The following is a 27794-nucleotide window of genomic DNA, read 5'->3' on the forward strand; positions in this document are numbered from 1 at the left end:
TGTATAAGCATCCACATACTCAGAACTGGTAGAGAACAAAAGGAGGAGTAAAACAGAGGGGAGGATAGAATGGTGAAATACAGATAATGCAGAGTTGACATTATCAGTAGAAGGAATTCACAGTTCATTTATTTTTTTATAATAATTTCAAAATTAGTTTGATTGATCTTGTATTTCTTTGATGTCAGACAAAAAGATTGGCATGAAAGCAAGAATTAATGGTGCCCTCAACATATCATTGAATTTAGTGAAGCAGAATTTGCAGAACCACAGGCTAATACTGCCATGTCTTCAAGTATTAAGAGTTTACTCAACCAACTGTAAGTATTGCAGATTATTTTCTTTCCCATGTGATATTTTATCTAGATAACAATTAAAATACCGGATCTAAATGCTTGTTTAATGTTAGATGTTTAAAATAATTATTTTTATCAGACAACTTCCTTTTTATATTGTCAAATCGCTTAAATTCTAATAAAAACTGTGAAGCATATTTGTACTTCTGTGTATCTTTGGTTTTTGTTCAGTGTGTGTGATTATACATACATAAATATATATATAGTTGGGAGGGGTTTAACCAGTGCTATTGGATGTGTGGAATTTTGAGTCATCTGGTTTGCATAAGTGCTGATGCTTTAAGATCTAAACCAGAAATGCTAACACTGTGCTTGCAAAAGCACTTCAAATTAAATGATTATTCTCTTTATTATACATGCTCATGGTTTTTTTGCTTTTTATTATTTTATTTAATTCCTGATTGCTAATTTAAAACTTGGTTCACACAGGACATATTTTATTTCTTTATTTAACCTTTCCCTTATTCCTTGTCTTGAAGTGCCCTACTATTGGACTAACATTCTTTCACAAGAGCCTAATTAATTGATTGGGCAGGCAGTAGGAAGTTGATGAAAATAGTGTGGTTCTTCCTGTGTCTCTACTGTTGGTTAGATGCTCTTAAGTTTTTCCTTTGAGCTCAAAATGGCCGTTAAACCGCTTAAAGAAGTGCGAGAAAGTGCAAACATAACCGCGTTCCTCCAAGAGAATTGATTTGATGATCTATAAGATCATGTTTTCAGAACATTCACATGAGCATCTATAATTCATAAAGTCCCAATATTTTTAAAATGTGGAAGCTTTATTTCCGTTGAGCTGTCTGATAATGAGGTAAATTGTTTCTAAATGGAAGAGTTTAATACAGATAGTTACATAGCTTAGCTGAAAATTTGCTTCATCCTGAAAATGGGAAATTGAACTGAGTCTTTAATTAGGATTCTGCTTAGATCACTTATATCTTTCTGTATTTCCCACTCCTTATTAACAGATAAACTAGTAGTTTATTACATGTAAATGGGAAGTACTACTTAAAGTTTGTATACAGTTACTACCAGCGTAGAATCCTAACTTTTCTTAGATTCTAGTGGTGTAATGTTGCTGCTAATAATGATGCAATTGCAACTTTGGTTCGAGTACTAAATTCTACACTAATAACAACATTTGTTATGTTGAAGTCAATTCTTAGTTACTCTCTTCCTACTTTGTTAGGAGTGCATATTGCTAACCTCAGTTGGGAATTGAATTTCTGTGCCTCTTTCAGCAGTTTGTATTTTCAGTGGGTGTTGGGCGTCAGCCATATATTCATCCAGTGTGCATTTCTTGGATGTAGGTCTTGGCATCATTTCTTTTAATTTGCTCCCTTTCAAATAGATCATAATTTTTTTTTCTGAGAACATAATGCATAATGTGTAGCTCAGGAAAGCTTATACCAACTGGCATTTCTAAATTTTACAGCGAACGCTTGGCTTTCAAATTGTGGTGGACATACCTATCTTTCCCGATACTGAAGGATAATAGCAGGTCATAGGACTTGTTAGACTTAAGAATTTTAGAAACCCTGCTGTTTTGATAAACTATGAGACTTTTTTGGAAGAAAAGTCTTTTTATGATATATCTTAAAGAAAGCAGAAGCATGCATTGGAAGTAGTACATAATTTTATTTGTAAATTAATAATTAATTTTTTTCTTCTTTTCCAAGTTTTATCAGGATTGGATTATCACACTAATTATGTACAGAGTACTGTCTGCTTGTCATTGTATGTCTTAAAGCACAAACATGTTTAATGTTTTTTGTACTTCAAAATTAACTTGCATGGATTTTAGTTTGAGTATATTGATATATTTTTTTCTTTTGCTTTTCTTATTACATTATCTTAAAATGGATTGTTTTTAACTCTTCCAGCTGTAAATGCAGTGTCCTTGGGAAAGAATGGAGTAGTAGAACTGATGTTTAAGATCATTGGCCCTTTTAGTAAAAAGAACACTAGCCTTATGAAGTAAGTAAGGTCTCTTTAATATAGTATATGGAAAAACCTTAGATAAGTTTTGAAACTTACTTGTAAATGAAAAATTGTATTAGGAAAATCAAATGTAACTCATATTTGAAAGGAGGTGGGAAGGAGAACCACAAATCTGACAGTTTAATTTTACCCAGTAGAGTAAAACAAAATATTTGGATGTCTAGTTACAGTACTGGTAAAAGAATATAAATGTTATTTTTTGTCTCTGATATTCCTGTGTGGAAGCTGTACAGGGGTTATCCCCAAATCAGGACAAAAAGATCAAGACAATCCCATCACTTTTCAATTTTTTGAATTGGCTCCCACATCTCCTTCGTGGTTTTAGAGTCACTATCTATTTTGTTTTGTAATAGAATTTTCTTTCTGTTTTACTTCAAAGCAATTACAGACTCTCAGAGCAAAAACATAAAACACAGTAGTAAGCACCAGCAATGTCTGTCTAGTGGGCTATTGTGTGTTTAAAAAAAAAAAAAATTACTACGTACCTTAAAGTGGCGACTTTAGATTCCCCACCCAGTGTATTTTTCTCTTTTTTTCTTTAAGTGAATTTAGGGTAAAAATAGATAAGTGGATCTAACAGGAGACAGCCCTTTCTTTATATACTACCACCTTTTTGAAGTACTTACCTGTGGAAAACTGAATTTTTCATCTGGTTAGCAAAATAGTAATCTCAAGTTGTTCATCTTCTAACTTCAGTACAAAAAAAATAGTGTTATGTTATCTAAGTTTGTGGTCAGTGGAGTATCTTTTAAAAAAATGCTCTGCCCCTTTTAAACCCCAGCTATAATTAGACATATGAACTTGCTATTCCATGATGTGAGTAATCATGATAGCCTTGTTTATGGTCTAAGATCAGATGCATGGAGTCTATCTTTACAAAGAGGGTAAAAATAAGTATATACATTTTCTAGTTGTACATCTTGAATTAAGTGAGACAAGATCTTCTTGTACAAGAAAAATCTTACACTGATGATCTTGTATTGTAGTACAGATTGATGAGCATTACTCTTCAATATATTCATACACTGCCAGTTTTGAGCTATAGTTTTCTAAAATAGTGTCCTTTGCTTTGTAGAAGTACTTGTTCTGCTGCTAACATAAAAACGTGAGTTTCGGAAGTATCTCATTTACTGAGTATGGTTCATAAACATTATGTTGTCATTTATGGTGTCTTTTTGCAAAGGCTGAAAGTTTGAATAGCCATTGCATTGCTATTTTTAAATTTCACCATCAGACTTCAGATATAGCAGATATACGTGATATTTTAATAAAATCAAATATTTAAGAGCAAAGTCTGTGATACAGTGCAACCATGAAGACATGAGGATAGATGCTAAATAAATCCGCTAGCAGTAAATATTTTGTATAGCTTTACAGTGTTGTAGATTAAGCTTGCTGGTTGGTTGCTGTTTTGACTTTTCTTGTTATGTTGACAGGGTTGCTTTAGACACACTTGCTGCATTGCTAAAATCAAGTAAGTGTTTGACTACAAAAATCTGTTTGTCTAGTTGAGATATATATGTGTGTGTGTATATATACGCAGGGTAAAACTAATATTAAGTCTGTGGCCAATGCAAAATCAAGGATAGGAAATTTAGAAGTAAGGCTACAGTTGTATCTGCAGTCTCTGGTGCTTTAGTATTTGTATGGTATATATGTATATGTTTACTAATTAGTTACTGTTTCTTCAGTTACGCAGCAGAAAGGCTGTGCTGCTTCTGCACGCCTGGTCTGGATCCAAGGTGGAGAAATAGCCTTTTACAGTCATTCATCTCAGGCCTTCAGTAACAGATATCTGTAACTTGGCTCCTGTGCATCTTCTTTATACATACATCTGAAAATATCTGTTGGATGGCAGGGGAAAATACAGGGTTTCTTCAGGTACCTTTCTGACTAATTAGGTCTTGGGTCCTCATGACAAGTCTGTCAGTGATGCTCATGAAGTGGAACCAAGGGTAAGGAAGCAATGGTCTGTTCCCAGACGCTGGCTGTCTTAGCCTGCAGAGGTGGATCCTGACAAATGTCTTCTGTGCAGATTTTGCATCAGGATTGTAACTGACAAGGAATTAAAAACTCATTCTCTCTTAAACAGTTGTATAAAAGCTACAGCATTCCTGGTAGTTCTAGTGGAGTTGGATAAGAACTGAGACGTGATTAGATTTGCAGAAAACCACTTCAGGCAAATGACAGGAAACTTCTGTACCGATTATTACAGGGTGCTGAGATTTCTCATGTTTGATCTGTGTGATACCTTGGTCTTACAGATTTGTGTATTTACTAATTTTGGAATTTCTCTTTAGGATGTTTAGGGAAAAAAATATTTCTGAATTATTGTCAGTATTCTGTTCTGTAAATTGGCAGTTAAACTTTAATGTTGGGGAAAGAAATGAAATGTTGAAAAGGTGTGTCTTTAAAAAAGGAGGTCTTGTGCATTTATTTTGAGATGTCTTATTCAGTCCTGAGGGCTTTGGACATTGTAACTTCCTATACTTTGTACATTTAAATCTTTTAATAAGAGCACTAATCTCTGGTGTGTATAGTCCAGTTGTCATACTGATTATCCAGTATTTGGGTAGAGGTATTTTGCATTTATCAAATTTGAGTGATATCTGCTGCAAAACTCTATGGATTACAAGCAGTAAGAAGTTTGTTTCAAGTCTTCTATCTATCTACACAGTGTGTGTGGATAGAGATAGATATGCTTTATATAAACTTTTTTTTTAATTTGCTATCTGACAGTATCTTACAATTACCTTTAAGTGTGATGCACACTGTTCTTCTGGTAAACAGTGAAAATTACATGCAATGTTATTCTGATGAATGAAGTGTAGACTACTGGCCTGAGTTATTCAGTCATTTCTGTTCAGGTTGATGTAAAACTCTGCTAAGCTTGGCTAAAATACTGCTTTAAATGAAACGATTCAGTTATTTGGGTAAAAAGAATACTTTTAACACTGATTTGACAATAATATTGAAGTCATTGGGCAATTTTTAATTTTCTTTCCTAACTTTTTTTATAAAGAAACAAATGCCAGGAGAGCAGTAGACAGAGGATATGTGCAGGTGCTTTTAACAATTTATGTTGATTGGCACCGTCATGATAGTCGACACAGATACATGCTGATACGTAAAGGAATTTTACAGTGCATTAAAAGTGTTACAAACATCAAACTGGGAAGAAAAGCATTCATTGATGCCAATGGGATGAAAATTCTTTACAACACTTCACAAGTAAGTTTATATGTGTTGGTTTTTTTGTTGTTGTTTTTAACTCTTCAGCTTTAAAAACACATCCTGACCTCAAATTTGTCATAGTTCTTTTATGATATTCATGGTCATTACTGGTTAGGGGGGTAAGGATTATTTTCTGCAGCTGACTGAAGTGGAATGAAATAGTACAGAATTAAATTCATATTTGCTGTTATTTGGCTGTGACTGTCCCTGGGAGGGGCTGTTGAACTTAATTTTAAAAAAGAGGGAGGGGGGAAAAGCTTATAATTTTGAAGTTTGGCTTTTTAAAAAAGCTGAACTTAAGTTGGTAGAGGTTCTTCTGGCCTTCAAAGGAGACATTAGCAAAATTTATTGTAAACAAAATACTTGGCTATTAGTGAATTCTAGAACTCTGTAAAACAAATGTAGCTTGACTATTAGTTTGAGAGATACATTTTTTTTTTTTCTTGTCTTCATTATTTTCCTGTTAATAGGAGTGCCTTGCAGTAAGAACTCTTGATCCTCTTGTCAACACATCCAGCCTAATAATGAGAAAATGTTTTCCTAAAAATCGTCTTCCTTTACCAACTATTAAAAGTTCTTTCCATTTCCAACTCCCAGTTATTCCTGCCAGTGGTCCTGTGGCTCAGCTGTACAGCTTGCCTCCTGATGGTATGGTAATTTTGTAATATTTTGTCTTTAAGCATGTATTGCTTTATGTAAGGTGGAATCAATTGCAGTTATTTGTGTTCTCCACTAAAACTTGGACGCTGAGACTCTTCTCAGCTAGCAAAGGGTCTGTGGCTGTTAGTGCAGAGTACCAATTTCTAATGTTAAGTTTTAACTGATGATAATCTTGTCCACACATGTGGTTATGTTTCTGAGATAAAAAATAAAACAGGAACTAAAATGTGATGTTCATCAAACTCTGAAGTGTAGAGCATAGGCTGTACATATTAATCTACAAACCTAAATGGGCTCTCTTTAACTCACTTATCATACACATTCTCCTATGTGAAATGGAGTGTCCATTGTGTTTTACGGGAGTGTATATTGCTTGATTTACTTCTGTTACTCTGATAAACTGGATGTAGTGAATTTAGATTAATGTCCCATTTGAAGCATTATTTTTTAAATTATTGTGGTTATTCCTTCATTTGCACAATGAGAAAAGTAGAGCTGCTTTCTTGGACTGTTGCAGTCTCTTAGGCAATGCTTGTCTGCAAAGCATTTGTATGGTGCTTTGTAGGAAATAGATTCGTCCCATTGTGAACACCTTTCATTATTTTTGGATGATTAATATTTAATGCATTTTTAGATATGGTGAAACAGCTTGATACCTGGGTAAGCAACTAATGAAGTTGCTGTCAGAAAGTTACTCTAAAATGAAGAGGCAAAGTCAGACTTCTTAATATCTTCTTATTCACAATACTCTTGAAACAAAATGGGATCATAGTCCGAAAGAAGACGGCTATCTGATTGGGGTTCATATGGGTCAGAATCAAACTGCTGGAGTTTAGCTTCTTTGTTTTGTCTTCAGCGTAGAAAATAGATTTAGAAGTGTGTTTCAAAATCCACAGAAATTAAACATCTACTTAGTACAGTATGTTGAAGTAGACTACTGACAGTTTTTTTTAAAAGGTTTGTTATCTGTACAAAAAAGAAGTGAAAAACCTAGGGAAATAAGATACATAGGATTTTCTTTTCAAGGAAAAAATTCTGTATTAAAAGATGTGTAGAATATTGGGGTGGCTACAGCTCTGAGTTTATTAAAAATATAATCTTGTATAGTCAGCATTGTAAAAGCAATACATGTAATCATTCTGAATACACTAGAAAATCAGTATAATTTGTAAACCTCTGAGTGACAATTTTACTGACAATCACCAAATTTCCTGCATGGAAAACACTCTTTCAGAAAACATAACAAAAAAACCCAGCATCAAACTTCGTGAGATTTCTAGAAAAAGATCAAACTTGCCACTAGTAAGCTAACCCAATTCTCATTAGTCAATTAGTTTGCTTCCCGTTGTTTTACTTTGTTACAAAAGGAGGAGGTCATAGGTCCTTCAATGTACTGGGTCTCTAACTCAAGTAGAAATTAGTCATTAGTGTCCAACTAGTTCCCCATCTTTAAAAAATAACATCTTGCTGTACGTGTTGGGGGTAAAATTTAGTTTCCAACCTGTTCATGCTAAGCAGTTGCAGTGACTACTCTCCTTGAGTATTATCCTTACTGGTTGAATCTCCAGTGATATGTTTGACTTTTTTTTTTTTTTTTTCCTTTAATTGTTAGGCCCCGTTTAAGCAAGACAAAAATGGTAAAGAGGGTACTTTGTCCCACTGTTCCCTGACACTGGGTCAATACTAGGTGACATGACTAAAAGCTTCTGAGACCTTAATTTTTTTTTTTTTTTGGATGTGGTCATTATTACTTACTTTGGGAAAAGGTTTCAGAGTCATCTCATTTTGTGCTGACCTCAAGCCATGCTGAGATGTTCTCGGCCCATCCACATTGTAAAGTATTTCTATGGCTATCTGCTGTCTTGCTGGGGTTTTTTTGGGGGTGGTGGGGTGGTTTTTTGTTTTGTTTTGCTTTGTTTAAACCAGAGATCTTTGTTTTGACTTAAAACTGGATAGAAATGTGATAAATTGAGTCTGCATTATTGTCAAACAAGTACTTTGTTTTGTAAATCTGGTAATAGTAATTAGTGTTTACTAGTTGATTTTCACATTTTTTCAACTGGTAAGTAAAAAAGAAAATAAACCCAGAATACAGAAATTTTTTTGAGCATACGTATTGGATTAAATGTATAATCTGCCTTACAAAACTCTTTTGTACCGTAGTGGATGATGTAGTAGATGAAAGTGATGATAACGATGACGCTGAAACAGAATCAGAAATTGAAACCGAAAATGATGACAGGGACCAACATTTTAAGGTTGGTATGAGACAGAATTAACAGGCAAAAATCAGGCATAACAGCTTTTTATTTTTTTACAGTTGTTTATTTTTTTATAAGTTGCTTGAATCATGTATACAGCCAAATGTTTTAAGTGTTAAAAGGACTTTGAGGAGGTTTTCAGGGTAGTTTCTAGAATTAAAAAAGCTCCTGAAACTTAAGAAGGGTGTGTGGTGCTTGAAAATATCAACCTTTGTTGTTCAGATTACTTCCAGATTTTTGTCAAAACCTGTTTGCTTCACACTTGATGTGTCTGGAGTACAGTGGAACCAAACCGCAAACTCTTTTAGCGCTGTTCTGCTCCCAACTTGTATTTCTCTCAGCTCGCTCTTCCCACCTAAGCTGCTTAGTGTGTAGGAGCTGCTCTAACTTTTCCTGTCATTCTGGACTGGGATTGAATAGGTCAGTGTTTCAGTAAGGTAACTTTGAAGTTCAGCCAACTGTAGAGGTAGAGATCAGACCTCTCACTGTTGTATCACTTTAGGAAGGTCTTGTTCTGCCCTCCAGCTGCCAGCCATGACATGAAAGGACATTTGGCCACAACTGCCTTATTCTATATTTTTATGTTACATATGTTCAGGAGTTAATCAATTGTCTGTCCACAGACTGCAATGGCAAATTTTATTCAAGGCTCTCATGAGCCCCAATGAAGGGAGTATCTTCCATAGAAGCAGTTACTCCTTTGTCAGTGCAGTCAGATGAAATCTCCACATTCCAGGTTGCAATAGTTGGATTATGCACAGATCTCATGTAAAGTGTAGTCTGATGTCTGTGCCTAATACATTTGGATGAAAGCAAGAAAATTGAGATGTTTGTAATATTTCTGTTGAAATGGGGGCTTTGACATACTAATAAAACTAAGCAGCTTAAAACTTCATGGTGAAAGGTGAGGTTCAGCTAATTTTAAAATAGTGCTATTCAGCTCTTAAAGCATGGCTGTGTCAGAAGTAAAAGGTAAATGTAATTATTTTAGAAGTTCATTAATTCTGGATGTAAGATTAACTTGTTCTGGTCCTCTTTCAGAATGATGATATTGAGACTGATATTAATAAACTGAAACCTAGACAGGAATTGGGAAGACCCATAGAAGAACTGAAAATATATGAGCAATTCTTCCCAGAACTTTCAGAAAACTTTCAGGTAAAGTGTATAATTCCCAAGGCATTACTTGTCATGACGGGTTGACTCTGGAATACACTTTGACATTCTTTTTTGGGTGGATAGTTCCCCTAGCCAAAAAATGAGTCTGCAGTTCTAGAGCTACATATGAGAGTGCTGTATAGTGAATTACTTAGTTAAATGTCATAGGTTACTTTAATCTGACTGAGAACGGGATTGTGGGTGGATATAAAGGAAAACTGCTTTCTGATGTCTGATTATTGCACACAGTGGAAAGTAAAATAGTAAGAAAGGACATGACATTTCTGACAAACATTGATTGTATTAGGTATTTCCTTAAATGCTGTGCACTCTTTAAAGTAGTTGGTGAAAATATCTGGGGAATTGCATTGACTTGATAATTTGTTGTTGATGAACTACTTGTTTATTGCTTTGACGCTATCTTCTTGTGAAAGCTGAAATTTCATTGCTATGTTTATGTAAGTTTAAAACTTAGTAACTGTTGTCTTTTAAATTACACTTATTTTGGATTATTGCAAAATGCACCTCAGGAACAATGAAGGAGAATGTTTGTGTCTAATAGAAATGAAACTTTAGGAACTCTGTACTTTTTTACAATCTCTTTAATTTTTTTCCTTTTATTTTTTAAGGAATGTGACTTAGTTTCCAAGGAACCAAAGCCTTTTGTACCTGATGCAAATCTGTGTGGACCTATTGTTGTTCCTACAGCAGGAGAGGAGCACTCTGCTGAAGCAAACCAGTCAATGAAAGGAGTTGTTTTAAAGGAGAGCAATCCTTTATTGGCAGAGGAATACAATAGAAGGCCAGCCTTTCTGGAACTACCAAAGAAAGATAGTATCAAAGACAGTAGTTTACATCAGCAAAATGATCAAAGAAATCTGCTTCCGTCATGTCAGTGTCTAAGCCAAGAAATTGTGAAAGGCTTGGACAGAATCAGTCTGCAGAGCAGTGCAAAAAATGACCAGTATTATTCTACAGGGTGTATAATAAAGAAGGAAAGCAAAACTAGCCTTACCACGCTTGCTTGTAGTAAACCTTGCGAACATGTTTCACCCTGTGGAAGCAGCCTCTTTGAAGGATCATCTGTCCAGCTGGGAAAACTCTGCTGCACTGGAGTGGATTCAGAGGAGGAGGATTCCAGATCTAGTTCATCAGGGGAACAAGTTGTGCTTGAGGTTTCTGATGTATCACCAGTTCATGACTGTGATCTTTATATTGAAATGGTAAAAACCACAAAGTCTATACCTGAATATTCAGAAGTGGCCTATCCAGATTATTTTGGCCATATTCCACCCCCATTTAAGGAGCCTATTCTGGAAAGGCCATATGGGGTGCAGAGGTGAGTTACCATACTCCTTTTTTTGTCGTTGTTTTCATTGCCTTGAGAAACAAATCTTTAGGATGAGATTAACAGGCACATATACAATGTTTACTTTGGCATCTAAAACTGTTTTCTGAAGGTAGGTGAGTAGGCATTGATCAATGCAGAGCCATAAACAAGAACACAGTCTGATTCTGTAATTGCTAATTCTGTAATTTAGTTTCTAAATACTGTTTAATTTTTAGTTTCCCTTTCTGCCTTCCCACCGTCCCCCATCTAAATCTTGTGGTTTGCAAAAAAACCCAAAACACCACACAAAAACCCCCAACAAACAAACAAAAAACCCCACTTGAATACTCCCTTCAGGTCTTAGCAAAGATAGGAGAGTTAGTAGTTTAGAGATACTTCAGCTCTTCTCTTTGTGCTAACAAAGCTATCTTTCAAGAAAATGTACTGGCAAAAATTAAAAAATTAATGCACTTAAGTGTTTGCTTTTTTAGTGTTTGCAGTATAAGAGAATTTAGAGGTAACAAATGCTGAGGATGCAGTTTGAGTTCAGTCCTGCAGAACGACACACAGTAAATGCTGAATGAAAAATAAAACAAACCAATAAAAATGAACACATCAGCACACCCATTTATTTCTTCACTGAGAGATATTAGAAGGTGATGAAGGGTGATGAGACTCTTAAGAATAATTTGCAGAGGTGGTATGAAGAGCTGGCTCATATGCATAGTAAGTTACTATAAAGACAAATGAGCATGTTAACAGAACATGTAATAGTAACTGTGAGACCTTGCCACTTGCTTAATTATTAGATTGAATGCTTTCAGCTTTATACTTTAACCGGTTTCATGAGAGTCTTCATATTTACATTTAGATATTAAAATGATTAAGAGATTAAGTGTCTTCAGGTTGTATGATTAAAATCCTTTAGCTGTTTCACATGTGTCATAAAAGTGATCTTTCTAGTGAAATGACCAGGTGTAGAAACACTAATGATGTAGTGAATATGCCGTTACTAGAAAGCACTGTTCAGTGTTGAAGGAAAATAATCTTCCCTACAAGCTTGGTTTTTAGATGCGTTCAGCCTGTTTAGAAGGGAGATAGTCTTTAGTCAGAAATCTTGTAAGAACTGCATTTTAAGAAGATCTTGCAAATATTCATGGAAGTTTTTGTAGTACTTAATAATTCTGAATTTTACCTGAGTAAAGTTGAGTGAAGTCAGATAAAATTTTTCATTCCAATGCTCATTCTTAGATATAAAGCACTGTATTAATTCTGACTTTTAATCAACAAAGCTACCTGTGTGGTTATACATAAAGCTGATTTCTAAACCGTAAAGGTAATTCTAGAGCATATTTTATTTTAACTTTAAAATGTTTTATTTTTGTTGTATTTTCTATGTTGAAAGTAACTTTTTTAGGTCATGTGTGAAACAAGAATGAATATCAGGTAAAGTTGCTAAACTTGTATCAAAAATCCTGCATCACCTTTTTAAGGTACACTGTTCTAAGAATTCAGTTTTCTACAAATGACTCAGTCTTGTTACTGCAATGTAACAAATTTCTGAGAAGGGAACCTGCTTAAAAAGGGCTTAATCTTTTTTGGAATTTATAGTTTATAGGAAGGTGGTGAAAATGAGTTTGGTAGGAGACATGGAAAAGCTTTTAACTCTTCTACAAAGCTGTGTCCAAACTCTTTTGGTGTTCAGTGGGAGTTATGTTCTCCTTAATGTAAGCAGTTAGTTACTGCTTGTTAGCTAAGTCTTCTTTAGAAAACAAATAGTTGCCGTAATCCATCCTTGTAATTTAAGAAAACGTTGTGGGGGGCTGAGGTGGGGAGTTGGGGTTTTCCTTTTACTTCTGTTAGACAAGCGTGTGGGGTTTGGTGTGGGGGTTTTTTTTGTTTGTTTGTTTTTTCTTTTTTAGTCTTGCAATATGCTGGGAGATGCACTGTTTTTGAATTTGTGCTTTGGAGGGCTTTTGCTTTTTTGCTTATATTTAGTAACTTGCAATTTTCACCAAATGTCTCACCAAATTATTATTGCTTGGAAAAATGTCATTGAGAATACCTAAAGTGTTTTATATTATTCTACCTTTTAGGGAAGAAAATTATTATATAATTCAATACCTTATACATTTGGGTTTAAATTGCTACTTTTTTCCATTCCTTAAAATTTGAGGGGTTTTTTTGCTGTACACTTCAGTATTTTGTAATCACTTTATTTTCTAATCATCTGACACTTAGAAGTGATCATCAGGTAAATCAAGATCCACAAAGGACTAACCTATAAACATAGAGCTCCACATCACCAGTGTTGTTTTTATGTTTTTTCCTTTAATTATCTTAAAATAGCTCCTCTCTTCTCTTGATTTTTTTTTTTTTTTTTTTTTTGGAACGTGAAGATGTCTGCTACTACTTTTCCTTTTCATGTGCATCTTGAATACCATTTCTTCTTTCCTTTTGTCTACTATTGGTTATTACTGTGATCTTTGAATGCCTGATATTCAGTAATGGATTTTGTCTTGGCAAAACTGCTGTGATGATAGCAAGTATTGTGACCTGTTAGAGCTGAGGCATACTGAGATCTAAGGAGTTGTGTAAGATCAAGTGCAAGATCAAAAATCTGTGGTTCTGCCCTGAACTGAACCTGATCAGATAGATTGTGGTGAGTCAGCCTCTACAATTTTGTCAGTACATTGGTCTTGTGACTTGTTTTCTTTTCCAGTTAAAGTTAATAAAAGGCACTAGAGTTGTGCACTTACCTTCTCATCAGTTAACAGTATCTGTTTTAATAAAATGGAGAATTTCCAGCCTGAACATACTTTACTGCTCTGTTCCTGTATTGTTCATTGTTACTCTGCCTCCTTTTCTTCTTATTGCAGGCGCTGTGCAAGCTTTTCCACACAGCTCTGCCACTATATTTCATTCTTGAACTGCAACACATTCTTACTTTTCCAGACCAGGACCTAGATAACTGCCAGTTGTACAATGGTTTTTATGATCTGGATAAACATACACCTGACATTTTGCTGACATCACCAAATTCATTCTTACTTGTTACCTAGTTGATAAATGAACCTAGATCTCCAGAAATGAAAAGCTAGTGCACTAACACACTCACTGCATGACCTACTCTCTAAAATGCTTTAATTTTAGTTATGGTAGGACTCATGTAAGTTACTAATGTTATCAAGTGCTGTCCTGGATTAAAGCATTAACATAAGTAATGTTTGAGTAATTCCTGCTTCTACTATAAAGTGTGAAATGGTGCATTTTTCCCATAAGAGAAAACCCAGTGGGTTGCATGCATGAAAACTCAGCTCCCTCACATAAAAATATTGGACTTGGTCAGCCGTGAATGCAGGTGTTAAAACTTAAGTACACTTACAGTTTGCCCACATAAGTGGGGATGAGGCTGAGGTCTCTCTGAAAATCTGTTCCACTGTCTTCATGTCAGCTTTGTTAGTCTTCATTGTTGTATGAGTAATTCCTCTTTTGTAATTGGAAACAGTATGGAACAACTTAAATGAGAACTCTGCTTTTTATTTTAGGACAAAAATCTCTCAAGATATTGAAAGACTGATTCATCAAAATGACATTATAGACAGAGTTGTGTATGACCTTGATAATTTGAGGTAAGTTTTCACTGTTAGGAAAACAATATTCAGCGAATACCCTAAGCCTTTTCTACTTTTTCTGTGATATGATTTGTAATACTTAAAGCAGTACTGTTATGACAGACTTCAATGAAAGTATCATCTGGTGTAACAGTGTTTCTGCTATCCAGGCTGCATTTAGAGGAGGGTTCAAAATAATTTCTGAATTACCGGGTGAGGGCTAAAATAAACTTAATGAGTTTGTTTTAGTTAAGTTTGCTTTATTAATTTTTGTCCCTTTTCTTTTTCTACTCATAGTTGTTCAGTACCAGAGGAAGCAGATGTCTTGAAGTTTAATTCCAAATTTGAATCAGGAAACCTGCGCAAAGTTATTCAGATCAGAAAGTAAGATATTTCAACTTTTCACACATAAGACCTTTTATTTCTGCTTTTTAACAAAAACAAATCAATCTTTTTTTTAATCTTTAGAAACGAGTATGATCTAATTCTGAACTCGGATATAAATAGCAATCATTATCATCAGTGGTTTTACTTTGAAGTTAGTGGAATGAAAACTGGCATTGGTTACCGGTTTAACATCATCAACTGTGAAAAGTCAAACAGTCAGTTTAACTATGGTAAGATACATTTCCCATATTTTGAGAAGAAATTTGTAAAAAAATATCTGTACTAGACAGCTCAGCTCTTTCCTCCTTTCTGCCCCAGGATCAGTAGTATATTCATGTTGTCAGATCAGATTCTTTTTTAATAGCATTACTAGAAAATGTTTTGACAAATTTCAGTTAAAATGAAAAAAAGTATCTTAAAATGTGGGCTGTCAGTTTTTAAAATGAAGTTTTGTTGTGAGAGAGACCAAAGCAGAAGAAATTTACTGGTGGCTGCAGCTAAAATTTGTCCTAAGATGGTGGGGGGACAACACCAAAGCCTGTTGATCCACATAGGTGCAAGAAGAATGACAGCTGTTGTCATTAATCCCTCTCTGAATAGAGGTGTATTTTCAGATGTGAAAGTAAGCGGAGACATTCTCAAACAGTTTTGTGTTATTGATGGGAAGAGAGGCACATTATCTGAGAAGGAAAAGTAAGTCTCCTTTGAAATGTTGGGCTTCGTAGGTGACCCTTGCAGTCTCCAGTGAGTCGTGTTTGCTGCTTGTACCTCATCCAAAAGCATTGGCTTACCTAATAGGCCTTTCTTCGACTTGTCGAGGGGGGAGTGGTGTGTCATTCAGCTTAAAACCATTTGTTTTGTTAGGGTTTTTTTTTTTTTTTTTCCTGCTGGATTTTCTGAAATTCATCCTGTAAGAAGGAGGAGGAGAAGTTCCACACCACAACCCCCCACACCCCCTCAACTCAAAGTCTTGGAACAGAGTAACATCATATTCTTCTTTGTTGTAATTGTACAATTCACATTGATAAAATCCAAGAGTACCAGGTAGTTTAACCAGTAATAAGATGCTTTTAAATTATTTACTGATCTTCATCAGTTACCTTAGATCTTCATTCATATGTTGCGTATACTTAACTGATAGTTATGTCTGTTTTTAAGTATGCTGACTGAATCAGTCAATGTACTTGGCTAATTATCTAACTAGTAAATAATGTTCAATTAATATGTATTATTTTCAACTCTAACTTCATATTAAGTATTCAACTTAAGTATAGTCTTTAAAAAATATAGACTTTAGAGTTACTGTTTAAAAAAAAAAATTTGTCCTGAAACATCAGTTATTTTCCAGCTATCCAGGTGAATGGATGATTGTATCAATTTTTTGTATTCTCTTTGAAGCTTTTTTTGTAATGGTGAGCTGGATGGAGTGGGACCAGACTTCTTGTAGATTACCATTCATGCTAACCACAGCTTTCATGTAACATTTCGTTTTGGTCTTCTGTAGGTTTGATTCTTTTTTTTTTTTCCTTTAATTTGTTATTTGCTGAAAATTAGGATGTAATAAGGGGAGAGGGGGAAGAATCTTTTGTCACCTTGTTAAAAGAGTGTACAATACCCAGGCATTCTTGAAAATACACTCTATGATAGTGAGTAAATGAGTGTAGGTAGTTCGGAGATTCACGTACAAGTGTCGATGTGGTCCGTTACTGCAAAGATCTTGATGTGTAACGTTAAGCATTAAAGCGAGATGCATTTTGTCTTTAAGGTATGCAGCCCCTCATGTATTCTGTCCAAGAAGCATTAAATTCTCGACCATGTTGGACTCGTGTTGGGACAGACATTTGTTACTATAAGTAAGTACACCAATCAAACATACAGCAAATCTTACACTGAAGATTAGTATGATGTACAATTTTTGAGAAGAAATGTTTGCTTCTGAGTTTGATAATTCGATTTTAGTAGTTCGGATGTAAACAGAGTTTTCTTCCTGAGTTACTATGGGAGTAACAGAAGTGATTGAAATAGATAGGGTCTTATTTTGTTAGCATACTGCTAATATTTCAGCTGTTTATCTTTTATACTTTTGTAAGAAATTGGATACTGTTCCAGAGAACCTTTTAAGGGAATGTATATATGCATACTTGAAATCTTAATAGTGACTTCCAATAATACTGTTCATGTGGTGCTTGCGATTAGGCTCCTGTATTCTATGGTGCAATTATTGTAGAGCAATCCTGGAACACGGGATGAGATGGTACAGCATATCCATGCGTTGCCCTTCTTGGTCAGCAGTTGTTTGCTTCCTTTTTTTTTGTTTTATTTTGTTATTTGTTTACTGGCCTTTTCCCAATATGAATGAATGTGTATCACTGTTATAACAAAGTATTTTACAGATGGTGGGAACCAGTGGTTTTTAACCTGGATGTATGCAGAAGAGAAATACAGTCACTGAAAATCTTCCTGGCTCTTAGAATGTGTGTTCAGGAATAACCAATGATATGAAAAAAAATTATTCTAATGTGTTTATTACCTTCATTTTACTCTTAGGAATCATTTTTCAAGAAGTTCAATTGCTGCTGGAGGTCAGAAAGGAAAATCTTACTACACAATTACGTTCACAGTGACTTTCCAACATAAAGATGATGTTTGCTACTTTGCTTACCACTATCCATATACATACTCAACTTTAAAGGTAAGAAGATTATGATCTGTTACATAGATAAATATTTATACCTTTGGACAATGTGAAATGTAAGCATTCATGACTGAATTCTTTTTATTTCTTTTTATGAAGTTCAAGATGCTCCTTAAAATGGAGAATTTTCATAAAATATTAGCGTTTAGACTGGTGGAGTCTGTAGGTTGTTCTAAAGAACAGTCCCTGGAAAAATAAAGTTGATACTTGCAGGCTAAATGGGTTTTCTGGGAATCATAATCCATAATTGACAGGAAGTGGTGCTAATTGGATTAAGTATTTGCGTTTTAGACAAATGACTCGTATCCTGCTCTTCTACGCATACCTCTTCACAACTGATCTATTCAAGTTACTATATCTAAGATAATTAGAGACCTTTTTAGGATAATGAATTGGCTGAAGAAGTGTTGTGAAGCTTTTAGTACTAAGCAAAACTCTTGGCTAAAATCTCTGTTGGTTGTTTCTATCATAGCAATGAAAGCGAACTTGGGGACTCTGTGGCCAGCGTGTAACAGCACTGAATGAAGCTTTTTACTAAGCCCTACTTGCTCTTGGAAGAAGTGCCTGTTAAGGGATGTTATAAGGAGCTACTGCCTCCAACAGCTCTGGGGCCTGGCAGTTCCTCGTGCCTGGCTGCTGGAACCCAGCAAAGGGACCCGAGGGGTCTCTGTCCCAGGCTGATGGACATGGCTGCTGCTTTCCTGTTTGCTTGTAGGTTCAACCACTAGCGAGTCTGAGTGTGTATCCCAAAGAGAGAGGGAGACTCACGCACACACTTGCACATGCTCCCTGGTTTTTAACAGGCTACACAGACTGGCACAGACAATGTGCTGCCTTCAGCAGCACCCATGTGTAACACTACTAGGACTTGCTTAAAAGATAACTGCAGACACCCAATTCCCTTTTGTCCTCTCTAGCTGGTAAGGATTGCTGTTCACTAGTAAAAATACACATCCATCCACTCTCTAGAATCCCATGCACATTTGCGGATGACTGGCATGGCCCATCCATGCCATACCCCTGCTTGGATGCTGGCCTCTCTTACCTGCTGTGCAGGCCTCCAACTTGCAGGCTAGTCCAGCCTGATGCTCACTAGCACACAGATGCATGCACTTGCACGCTCATCTCACAGGTGCTCCACACTTGTAGTTCCCCCCAGATGCCAGCATGGCTCTGCCCACCTGATACCCCTGCCTTGGCCTGGGGCCTCATACTCACTGGGTAGCCCACCTCGAAGTTTGCTAGTAAATTGTACATGCACCCCACCATGCACACTAGCTTCAGGGAATATGCATATGCTTGCGCCCTGTCCCCAGCAGCTGGTACCAGGCACATGGGTTACGAACACTCTAGGTGCTGGCACTGAGACACCCTTCCCTTCCTTCACTCACTCTTATCATCCCACTAGCTGGTTTTGGGACACATACTGTTCTTGCCCCAGTGACTGGACACCAAGACCCTTACCCACTCCAGTAGCTGGCACTGAGACCCCCTCTCGCTTTTGCTGCTGACACCACGGACCAAAGGGTGCCTACGCTGCCTACAGCTCCAGCTGCTGGCACCAAGTCCGCTCACTTCGATCCCAACAGTAGCTGGCACTTTGGACACAAAGTCTGTGGTTCCCACAGAGATGCCGGTGTGTGGCCTCTCCCACTACTTGCTGATGCTGAGACCCTTGCTCACTCCAGTTGCTGACCCCAAATGCACTCACACCTGTCTTGTTAGTTGCACCTAGTCCACACAGCATTTGCATGCATGGGATAGAGAGTGAGGCTGCACAGAGAGATAGTGTTGTCCGAAAAGCGGATTTGTTTCCCAGTGTGCAACCACCCAATAATCACACACTCGGGAGAGACATTATTTATTTCATATTTGTGCAAAGATGGGTGCTAGGTGGTAATTCCACAAAGCTAGCACACCATACCAGAGAAAAACAATGTATTTATTCTGTTACATGATAAGTAAAAATCTGCCTACAATCCCGTTCATTGGTTAGTAGTCACCATCTCATCTACTGACTAGTTATATTTAAATTAGCCTCGCTTGCTATGTAGCTTAGCATGCATTTTCCTCGCAGGTGTGGGGGGGCAAGTTTTTCCAGCCTGGAACTGAGTTGGTGGTCACGATCTCCCCCTGCCACCTTTATCTTTCCCCCAGTTCATGCTTCTTGTCAATCATCTGGCCTTTGGCACCTTCTGGGGCAGGATGTTTCTTTTTATCAGTCACTTTGTACATTTCTTAGGTCCAATTATCTTTCACGTTTCTTTTCTCTCTGATGGACCTCGAGTATTCTTGCCAAGTGGGCAATGCACACGAAACATCCTCAAAACATCAAGGCCTAATTGTTCCAGGGTGTCCTTACTCTATGAATGCCAAGTGTGTGTTTTTCTGATTACAGCCTTACTTGTTAAGTTGATATATACAAAATACACCTTGCACAAAATAGACTGTTCTAAGTCTCTGAGTTATTCTCCAACAATTCCCCCCTTTGAGACTTGTCTAAGGGAATTCCTTAGATGAGTCTCATTTCTGCATCAAGTTGCTTGCTGCCAAGCTACACCTACAAGTGCATTGTAGAAGTGCATGTGAACACACAGAAGCTAACAAGATTACTATCAATAATGTCAACAATCTCTTGAGCCATAAGCTTAAATCAGGGTACCAGGAAGTTAACCATCTCCAAATCTCTTCAGATCCTAAAGGTGTATCATCCTTCTGAATTTTGTGTAAGATCTTAGTTTGTTGCCAAATTTCATTCAAATCAGTAGCAATTCTTCCACTCTGATCTACATATATACAGCAGCTGGCGTTAATTACCGTACGTACACCTCCTTGAGAAGCTAACAACTTATCCGATGCCATCCTGTTCTGAATGGCTATATTAGCAGCCTCGGACATCTCTTCTTGTAGAGCCTTAATGGCATCAGAAGTCTCGTTCCCTGTTTTCTCAATAAGGGCAGAAATTCAGTATTGCCTTCAGGTTCACTAACTCCTAACAAAGGGAGGAACCATCTCGCAAATGAATGGAAGGCAGTATGGCAATTGATTAATGGGTTGTGGCTTCTTCGATGTCTTTTCATGTATGTTCGTGCCCATAATCCTGCCTTGATCTCATTAATTACTGTTACATTAGGAACAATTGCATCCAAAGTGCAAGTTCCTGACCAACTGGGAGGCGGGGCCTTTCGTGCTTTATTCCCACATAACCAATACCACCCACTACTTTTTGGAATATCCAATAGCCATCCTGCTGTTTCTTCCTTTGTAATTGTGTTGACCAATCACAATATGGGTAATGTACTACTGCAACATTACTAGATGACCTAGTCTTATTCGTTGTCACACATTTAACATCTAAAAGATTGGGATCCACTATATCCCAAGTTTGAAGGTCAGTTTCATTCTTTCTTGTGAATTTTGGGTTTATCCATAGATTATTCCAGGACATATTAAAAGGAATTAGTATTCCCACTAAGTGTACTCCCCTATCACTATATTCCAGAAAATGGGTGCATACCCAGCAACTTGTTTGATTAGCTGCTACTCAGCTTTTTCAGTCATTTTCAAATGAAGATTATGATTCCAAGACTCAGAGCATCCTTCCTGGTTCCCTTTAATTGTCTGATTCGGGAAGATGAGAAAAAATAACCACCATATTTCTTTCATCGCTAGGCTTTAAAAAAGTAGTGTACCTGTTTAAAAACCATAAGAACAGTATTACTGCTATTCCTAAAAGACAACCCAAGAAAATTTTTCATTGTATACACTCTGAATGTAAAACTGATCTAATATGAATCCAAGTGTCTCTGCGTATTTTTAACTTCAAAGGTTGTATTTGTTCAACTTCCCATATCTTTGGAGGGGCCACCTTTATTTGGGTGTAATGAATCCAGGAATCAATTCCTTGAAGTTTCACAGCAGCGTTTGTAGTCAGTAGCACAAGGTAAGGTCCTCTCCGCTTTTCTGTCAATGGCTCCTCTTTCCAGGTCCGTAGATATACCCGACCTCCTGGCTTAAATGGATGTACAGGTGAATCCAAAGGCACAGGAGCTCTCAGTTGGATGTACCTGTGGAGAAAAGCAAGAACTCTTGCCATAGACAAGAGAGAATCACTTAAAATTTGATCACCCTTGAGGTGCTTCTGGGTTTCTTTTCCTGTTACATTTATAGTGTAGGGTTTCCCATACCAAGTTTCAAATGAACTAATCCATTCTCTAACTCTAAAAGTTATTCTAATTCTTAATAATGCTAGAGGTAAAACTTACATCCATTTCATATGAGTTTCCTGACATAATTTTCCAATCTGTCTCTTTATTGTCTGATTCATCCTTTCTACTTTTCCACTGGACTGTGGTCTCCATGGAGTATGTAAATCCCACTTAATTTGTAAAAACCTTGACACCTCTTGAACTATTTCTGCGAGAAAGTGAGGTCCTTGATCTGAAGAAAACCCTTCTGGTACCCCAGATCTTGGTATATTCCTTCAAAAAAATTTCTACCACTTCTTTGCCTTACTGGTGTGACATGGGAAAGCTTCAGGCTATCCTGAAACAGTATGAACAACTACTAGCAAATACTTATATCCATTACAGTTAGGTAATTCAGAAAAATAAATTTGTTAATATTCCCCAGGCATAAAACCTCTTCTTACCTCTCCGCGAGGGAGTCTCCTTTGGATCTTAGGGTTACTTTTGGCACAAATCTCACATCATTGTGTTAACACTTTTGGCAATCAGCATCATATTAATCCCTTCAGCATATCTCTTCACTGTTTCAATTAGAGCCTGAGTCCCCATATGCGTACCCTTATGTGTTCGTTCCATTAGTTCCTTCATTATCTGTGGAGTCACATTGTCCAATTGTTGTTACCCACCATCCTTTGGCAGTCTTTATACACTCTAACAATTCAGCCAGCTTGTTTTCCTTTTCTGTATATTTAAGAGTGTCAATTTTTAAAATTCTTTTTCGAACTAGAGTTGCCATTGTTGCTGATAGAGCAATTCTTTTTGCAGCCTCATGTGCTTTTCAGCTTCCTTTAATCACATCAGTTGGTCCAGATTGATGTGCTTTGCAGTGTATTACTTGTATCTCTAGGATTATAAACTGCTTCAAGAAGATTCATAATTCCTTTGCTGTATTTTACAGGGTTTTCTTGTGAAGGTAACAATCCTCTTTCTTTCCAGATAGCACCATAAGCATATATTACACCAAAGGCGTATTTTGAATCAGTATATATATTAACTTGTTTTCCTTTGGATAATTCCAAGGTTCAAGTTAAAGCAATTAATTCAGCCTTTTGAGCAGATGTATTCACGGGCAGTGGTTTTGCTTCTATTTCTTCTTCTAAAGTAACAACAGCATATCCAGCCTTCCATTCTCCTCTCACAACGAAGCTACTTCCATCAGTGAATAGCTCCCAGTCAGGATCCTGTAAAGGAGTATCCTTCAGGTCTGAACGACTAGAGTACACTTGTTCAATAGTTTGTAGACAATCATGTGCCAATCCCTCCTTTTCATGTAGAGGTAATAATGATGCTAGATTCAGGGTGCTGGACACTTTCATTGCTATATCTTCCTGTTTGAGCAATATTGCTTGGTATTGTACCATTCTGCTTGGAGATAACCAGTTATGTCCTTTCTGTTCCAGCACTGCTACAACAGCATATGGCACATAAACAGTTATTTTCTGTCCCAAAGTCAATTTTTGTGCCTCTTGTATTAGCAATACAGCAGCTGCCACTGCTGTCAGGCATCCTGGCCATCCAGAGCTTACCTTATCTAATTGTTCTGAAAAGTAAGCTACTGTTTTTTTCCAGTCTCCCAAAGTTTGTGCAAGCGCTCCCAGTGCCTCATGTACTCTCTCATGTACATAAAGTTTAAAAGGTTTTGTTACATTCGGAAGGCCTAAGGCAGGAGCACTCATAAGGGTGATTTTTATTTCATCAAATCCTTTTCAGCATTCTGGAGTCCATTCCAGTAACTCTCCTGGTCCCTTAACAGCTTCATACAAAGGTTTAGCCATTAATCCAAAATTAGGTATCCACAGGTGACACCATCTGGCCATTCCCAGAAATCCCCCGAGTTCTCTTTTGATGGGGGGGGGTGTGCGCGATTTGGCAAATCACCTCTTTTCTCTCAACTCCTAGTTTCCTTTCTCCTTGGGGTATTTCAGATCCAAGATAAATCATATTTTTCTGCATAATTTGCGCTTTCTTTTGTGACACTTTGTATCCTGCCAATCCTAGAAAATTCAATAAATCAATAGTTGTGTCTTTACATTCTTCAGCCATGTCTGCTCCCAACAAGATATCATCTACGTATTGTAGCAAGGTAGTGGTAGACTTTTTACCTTGCCATTGTTCCAGTTCTTTTGCCAATACATTACCAAAAATTGTAGGACTATTTTTGAATCCTTGAGGAAGCACCGTCCAGCATAACTGCATTTTGCGTCCCATTACAGGGCTCTCCCACTCAAAGGCAAACAGTTTCTGACTTTGTTCATCCAATGGAATGCAAAAGAAAGTGTCTTTTAAGTCCAACACTGTAACATAAACATTTGAATCAACTATTGTTGTTAACAGAGTGTGTTAGGTGCCACTGGATGTACATCAATCACTATTTGATTAATAGTTCTTAGATCTTGTACTAACCAATACTCCTGTGAATGTGACTTTTTAACAGGCAAGATCGGGATATTACATTCAGACTGACACTCTTGCAGCAGTCCATATTTTAAAAAATTTTTAGTTATAGGCTCTAGTCCAACCTGAGCTTCCAGTTGCATGGGGTATTGTTTTTGTCTTACTGGCTTCACTCCTGGTTTCAGTTCCACTTTTACCAGTTCTGCTGATTTGGCTCTTCCAGGTTTCTCAGTTGCCCAGACAAAAGAAATCACTGCATTCATGATTTCAGAGGGGGCTTCAATTTGTCCTTCCTTATTTTCAACATTCTTTGTTTCTGACAATTCCTGTAACACATATACTTGTGCCTCCCAGGCATTATTTTGCGGAATATGTACTCAGACTTTACTCAGATCAAAAGTTATGTGTGCTCCCAATTTATTCAATAAATCCCTTCTGAATGTAGGGGACATTCTGGCATATACAAAAATTCATGTGTAAGTACTTTGTTTCCACTTTCACACTTAATTGGTTGAAAGAAAGGTCCGATTTCCCATTTTCCCGTGGCACCAATCACTGACATAGAGAATTTACTCATAGGTCCTTTACAACTATTTAGTACAGAATATGTTGCTCCTGTATCGACTAGAAATTTAACTGTCTCATTCCCCAGCTTAACTGAAACCAGGAGTTCAGCTGAGGAAACTAATTTCTCAAGCCCTGGTCCCCGTCAATCTGAATCTCCTGTACCATTTATAAACAGGTCTGCCTCCAGAATGGGTACAGATGGGGGTGTCCTATTAGTTAGTTGTTTCTTTGAACACTCTTTTTTCCAATGTCCCTTTTCCTTACACATTGCACACTGATCTTTCCTCAAAGGGATTCTACTCCCTGTATTTCTTCCTGCTCTCTGTCCTCTGTCATGCCCTTGTCCTCTCAGAAAACCTCTTCCCTGAAATGAGATTTGCACTTGGGTGAATGCGGCTGCCAAAATTGCAGCATTTTCCTTCTGATCTCTTAGTTTCTCCTTTTGTTTTTCTTTTTTTTTCTAACTCTTCTCTGTTATTATACACCTTATAAGCAATCTCAGTCGAGATCGTCATTCCTGACATACCATCTACCTTTTGCAGCTTCCTTCTTATGTCTGCTGCTGACTGCCACACAAACAAGGTGGTAAATGTTACTTTGTTAGCCGCCTCCTTTGCATCTAAATCAGTCCGTTTCCGAGCCGTTTTGCATAATCTTTCACAAAAAGCAAATGGGTCCTCATTTTTACCCTGTGCTACCTGATACAGCTTTGTGAGTTTTTTGGGTCTGGGGACTCAATGTTTCACTCCATATAGAATCAGCTGTTGATACTGCTTAATCATTAGCCGTCCCGCTCCCAAATTAGGATTCTAGTCAGGTTCTTGTGTCAGCACAAAACATTCTGGACCTTCTCTGTTACTCAATTTCGTATTTTCTTCCTGAGCTTTTTCCAATACCACTCTCTTTTCCTCAGGGAGAAGTGAAGTATTAAGTAACACCTGTATATCCTTCCAGTCTGGGTTGTGATTCTCAATTGTCATTTGAAATGCCCAATAACACATTTTCTGGATATGATCCAGCAGACTCCTTCCAATTCATTAAATCTGAGGTTGAAAAAGGGACTTTCACATACACAGGTATTCCATCTGGCCCCACCACCTGGCATAACAGAGCCTGAATCACAGGATTCTGCTGTGCCCAAGTTCTGCCTGCAATAGGACTAAATCCCTAGCTTACTTCACTGCTTCTCTCCCTATTTGCAATTACACTGTCCTGGTCTCTTCCTGGGGAAACCATCAATTGCACATCCTCTTCTTCACTGTCCACTTTCAAACACCTCTTCCCAATACTACAGGCAGAACAACAGCGAGGCAATTTCTTTTTATCCTCCGTCAGCATCAAAACATTTGAATCAGATATCAATGATTTACACTTTTTTTCTTATTTTGTGATCATTTCTTAAAGAAAAAAACCAAATCCACATATGGGATCTCATCCCATTTATCCTGTCTTCTGCAAAATAACATAAGTTGCAAAATAGTATTATAATTCAAAGTCCCTGTCCCTGGCCATTTTTCCCCATCACCCAGTTTATACATCGGCCACCATTGACTGCAGTATTCTTTTAATTTTCTCTTTGTTAGGGGATCCCCACCAAACTTATTCCAGTATTTCAGGATGCATCCTAATGGAGAGCAAAGGGGAGGTTCAGACTGTCCTGCCTCTCAGACTGTTGTAAATCTGAGAGTTATTTTCCAACAATAGCTAAAGGCAGACTGTAGGGATCAGGTGCATAAGTTTTGTATAGTCCCACAGGCCCCCCTTGAATATCCCACATCCTTGTGTTCCTCTTGTTTCCTCCTTGTTCCTCAGGTGGCCCTCTCCAAAGCTTTGCCTGTAGATTCTTAATGGCCTATCAGTTAGAGAATCAGTTAGAGACTTGAGACTTTGGTCTTTGCTATTGTTTCTGTTATGTTTCATCTACCAGGATTGTTTGTTTGTTCCTGTCTGTTGCTTCTCCCTTTGGTATCTTCTTTTGTACTGAAAAAGGTCCCTGACCAGATAACCTTAGTGAAGCAGAAGTTCTTACCTTCCACGTAGCCCTACTGTATCATCTGGTAGAAAATAATGTACCCTCTGTGCCTTCATATTCCTTGAAGCAGACGGAAAAACAGACTCTTTATAGAGAATTATTCAGTCAGTCAGAGATGTAGAGAATGGTATTTCATGGTCAAAATTATGATGGAAACTTGAACATTGTTTAGAACAACAAAAAGAAAGATTGATTAAATAGTACTTGTGGAATATGCTGTGATATGTGACTGCAAAAGATTTGAAGTATTTTTTCATGATTTTTGGGATGAAGATGCATCTTCAGAAGCTGGAATCTATGCACAACCCTCAACAGATATATTTTCGACAAGACGTTCTCTGTGAGACCCTGGCTGGCAACAGTTGTCCCTTAGTCACTATTACAGCCATGCCAGAGTCCAATTACTATGAACATATCTGTCAGTTCAGTAAGTAAGACTTTTTTTTCTCATCAATGGAAAATAATGTAAAACTAGGTCTTTATGAACAAAATTTAGTATTGACTGTTGTACATTGTAAAAATAAAAATGTAAAATAAGGTTAATGAATTTCCTGAAATTAGGAGGTGTCAATGTTCAGGATTTGCTTTGTATTAAATAATATTTAATCCTAAATATCCTAAATAAGGATATTTATATCTGGATATATAAGCGTATATATATTCATATATTTTAACCTAGTTGCTAGATACTTTTCTGTGTTACATTTTGCAGCCAGCAATTCTTGGAAAAGAACACCTGACTTCTGACTAACTTTTTTCTCCAAATGCTCAGGTTATTTGCTTGTCAAAAAATCTTTTATAAAGCCAGTATCTAAGCTACTGCAATCTGAAGTGAACTTTAGTTATGACAGCATTCCTGGT

General features: G+C 36.9%; 1 protein-coding gene across 12 annotated transcripts in view; it reads left to right on the forward strand.

The window, feature by feature from the left end:
• Nucleotides 1-27794, forward strand: part of AGTPBP1 (ATP/GTP binding carboxypeptidase 1) — a 76362-nt gene that overhangs the window by 20397 nt on the left and 28171 nt on the right. For all 12 annotated transcript variants that reach the window (XR_008233336.1, XR_008233334.1, XR_008233335.1 and 9 more), the window contains 14 exons: nt 189-320; nt 2237-2330; nt 3791-3828; nt 5377-5585; nt 6059-6236; nt 8412-8506; nt 9551-9667; nt 10297-11006; nt 14546-14629; nt 14909-14995; nt 15080-15228; nt 16764-16851; nt 17546-17690; nt 27207-27360. Coding sequence is in view for 8 of the 12 variants with exons in the window: in XM_052775726.1 (XP_052631686.1) it covers nt 189-320; nt 2237-2330; nt 3791-3828; nt 5377-5585; nt 6059-6236; nt 8412-8506; nt 9551-9667; nt 10297-11006; nt 14546-14629; nt 14909-14995; nt 15080-15228; nt 16764-16851; nt 17546-17690; nt 27207-27360 (2280 nt within the window). In the remaining 4 variants the exon portion in view is untranslated. The remainder of the gene's footprint in view (nt 1-188; nt 321-2236; nt 2331-3790; nt 3829-5376; nt 5586-6058; nt 6237-8411; nt 8507-9550; nt 9668-10296; nt 11007-14545; nt 14630-14908; nt 14996-15079; nt 15229-16763; nt 16852-17545; nt 17691-27206; nt 27361-27794) is intronic.

Source organism: Harpia harpyja, chromosome Z (assembly GCF_026419915.1).
Source record: "Harpia harpyja isolate bHarHar1 chromosome Z, bHarHar1 primary haplotype, whole genome shotgun sequence".
NCBI lineage: Eukaryota > Metazoa > Chordata > Aves > Accipitriformes > Accipitridae > Harpia > Harpia harpyja.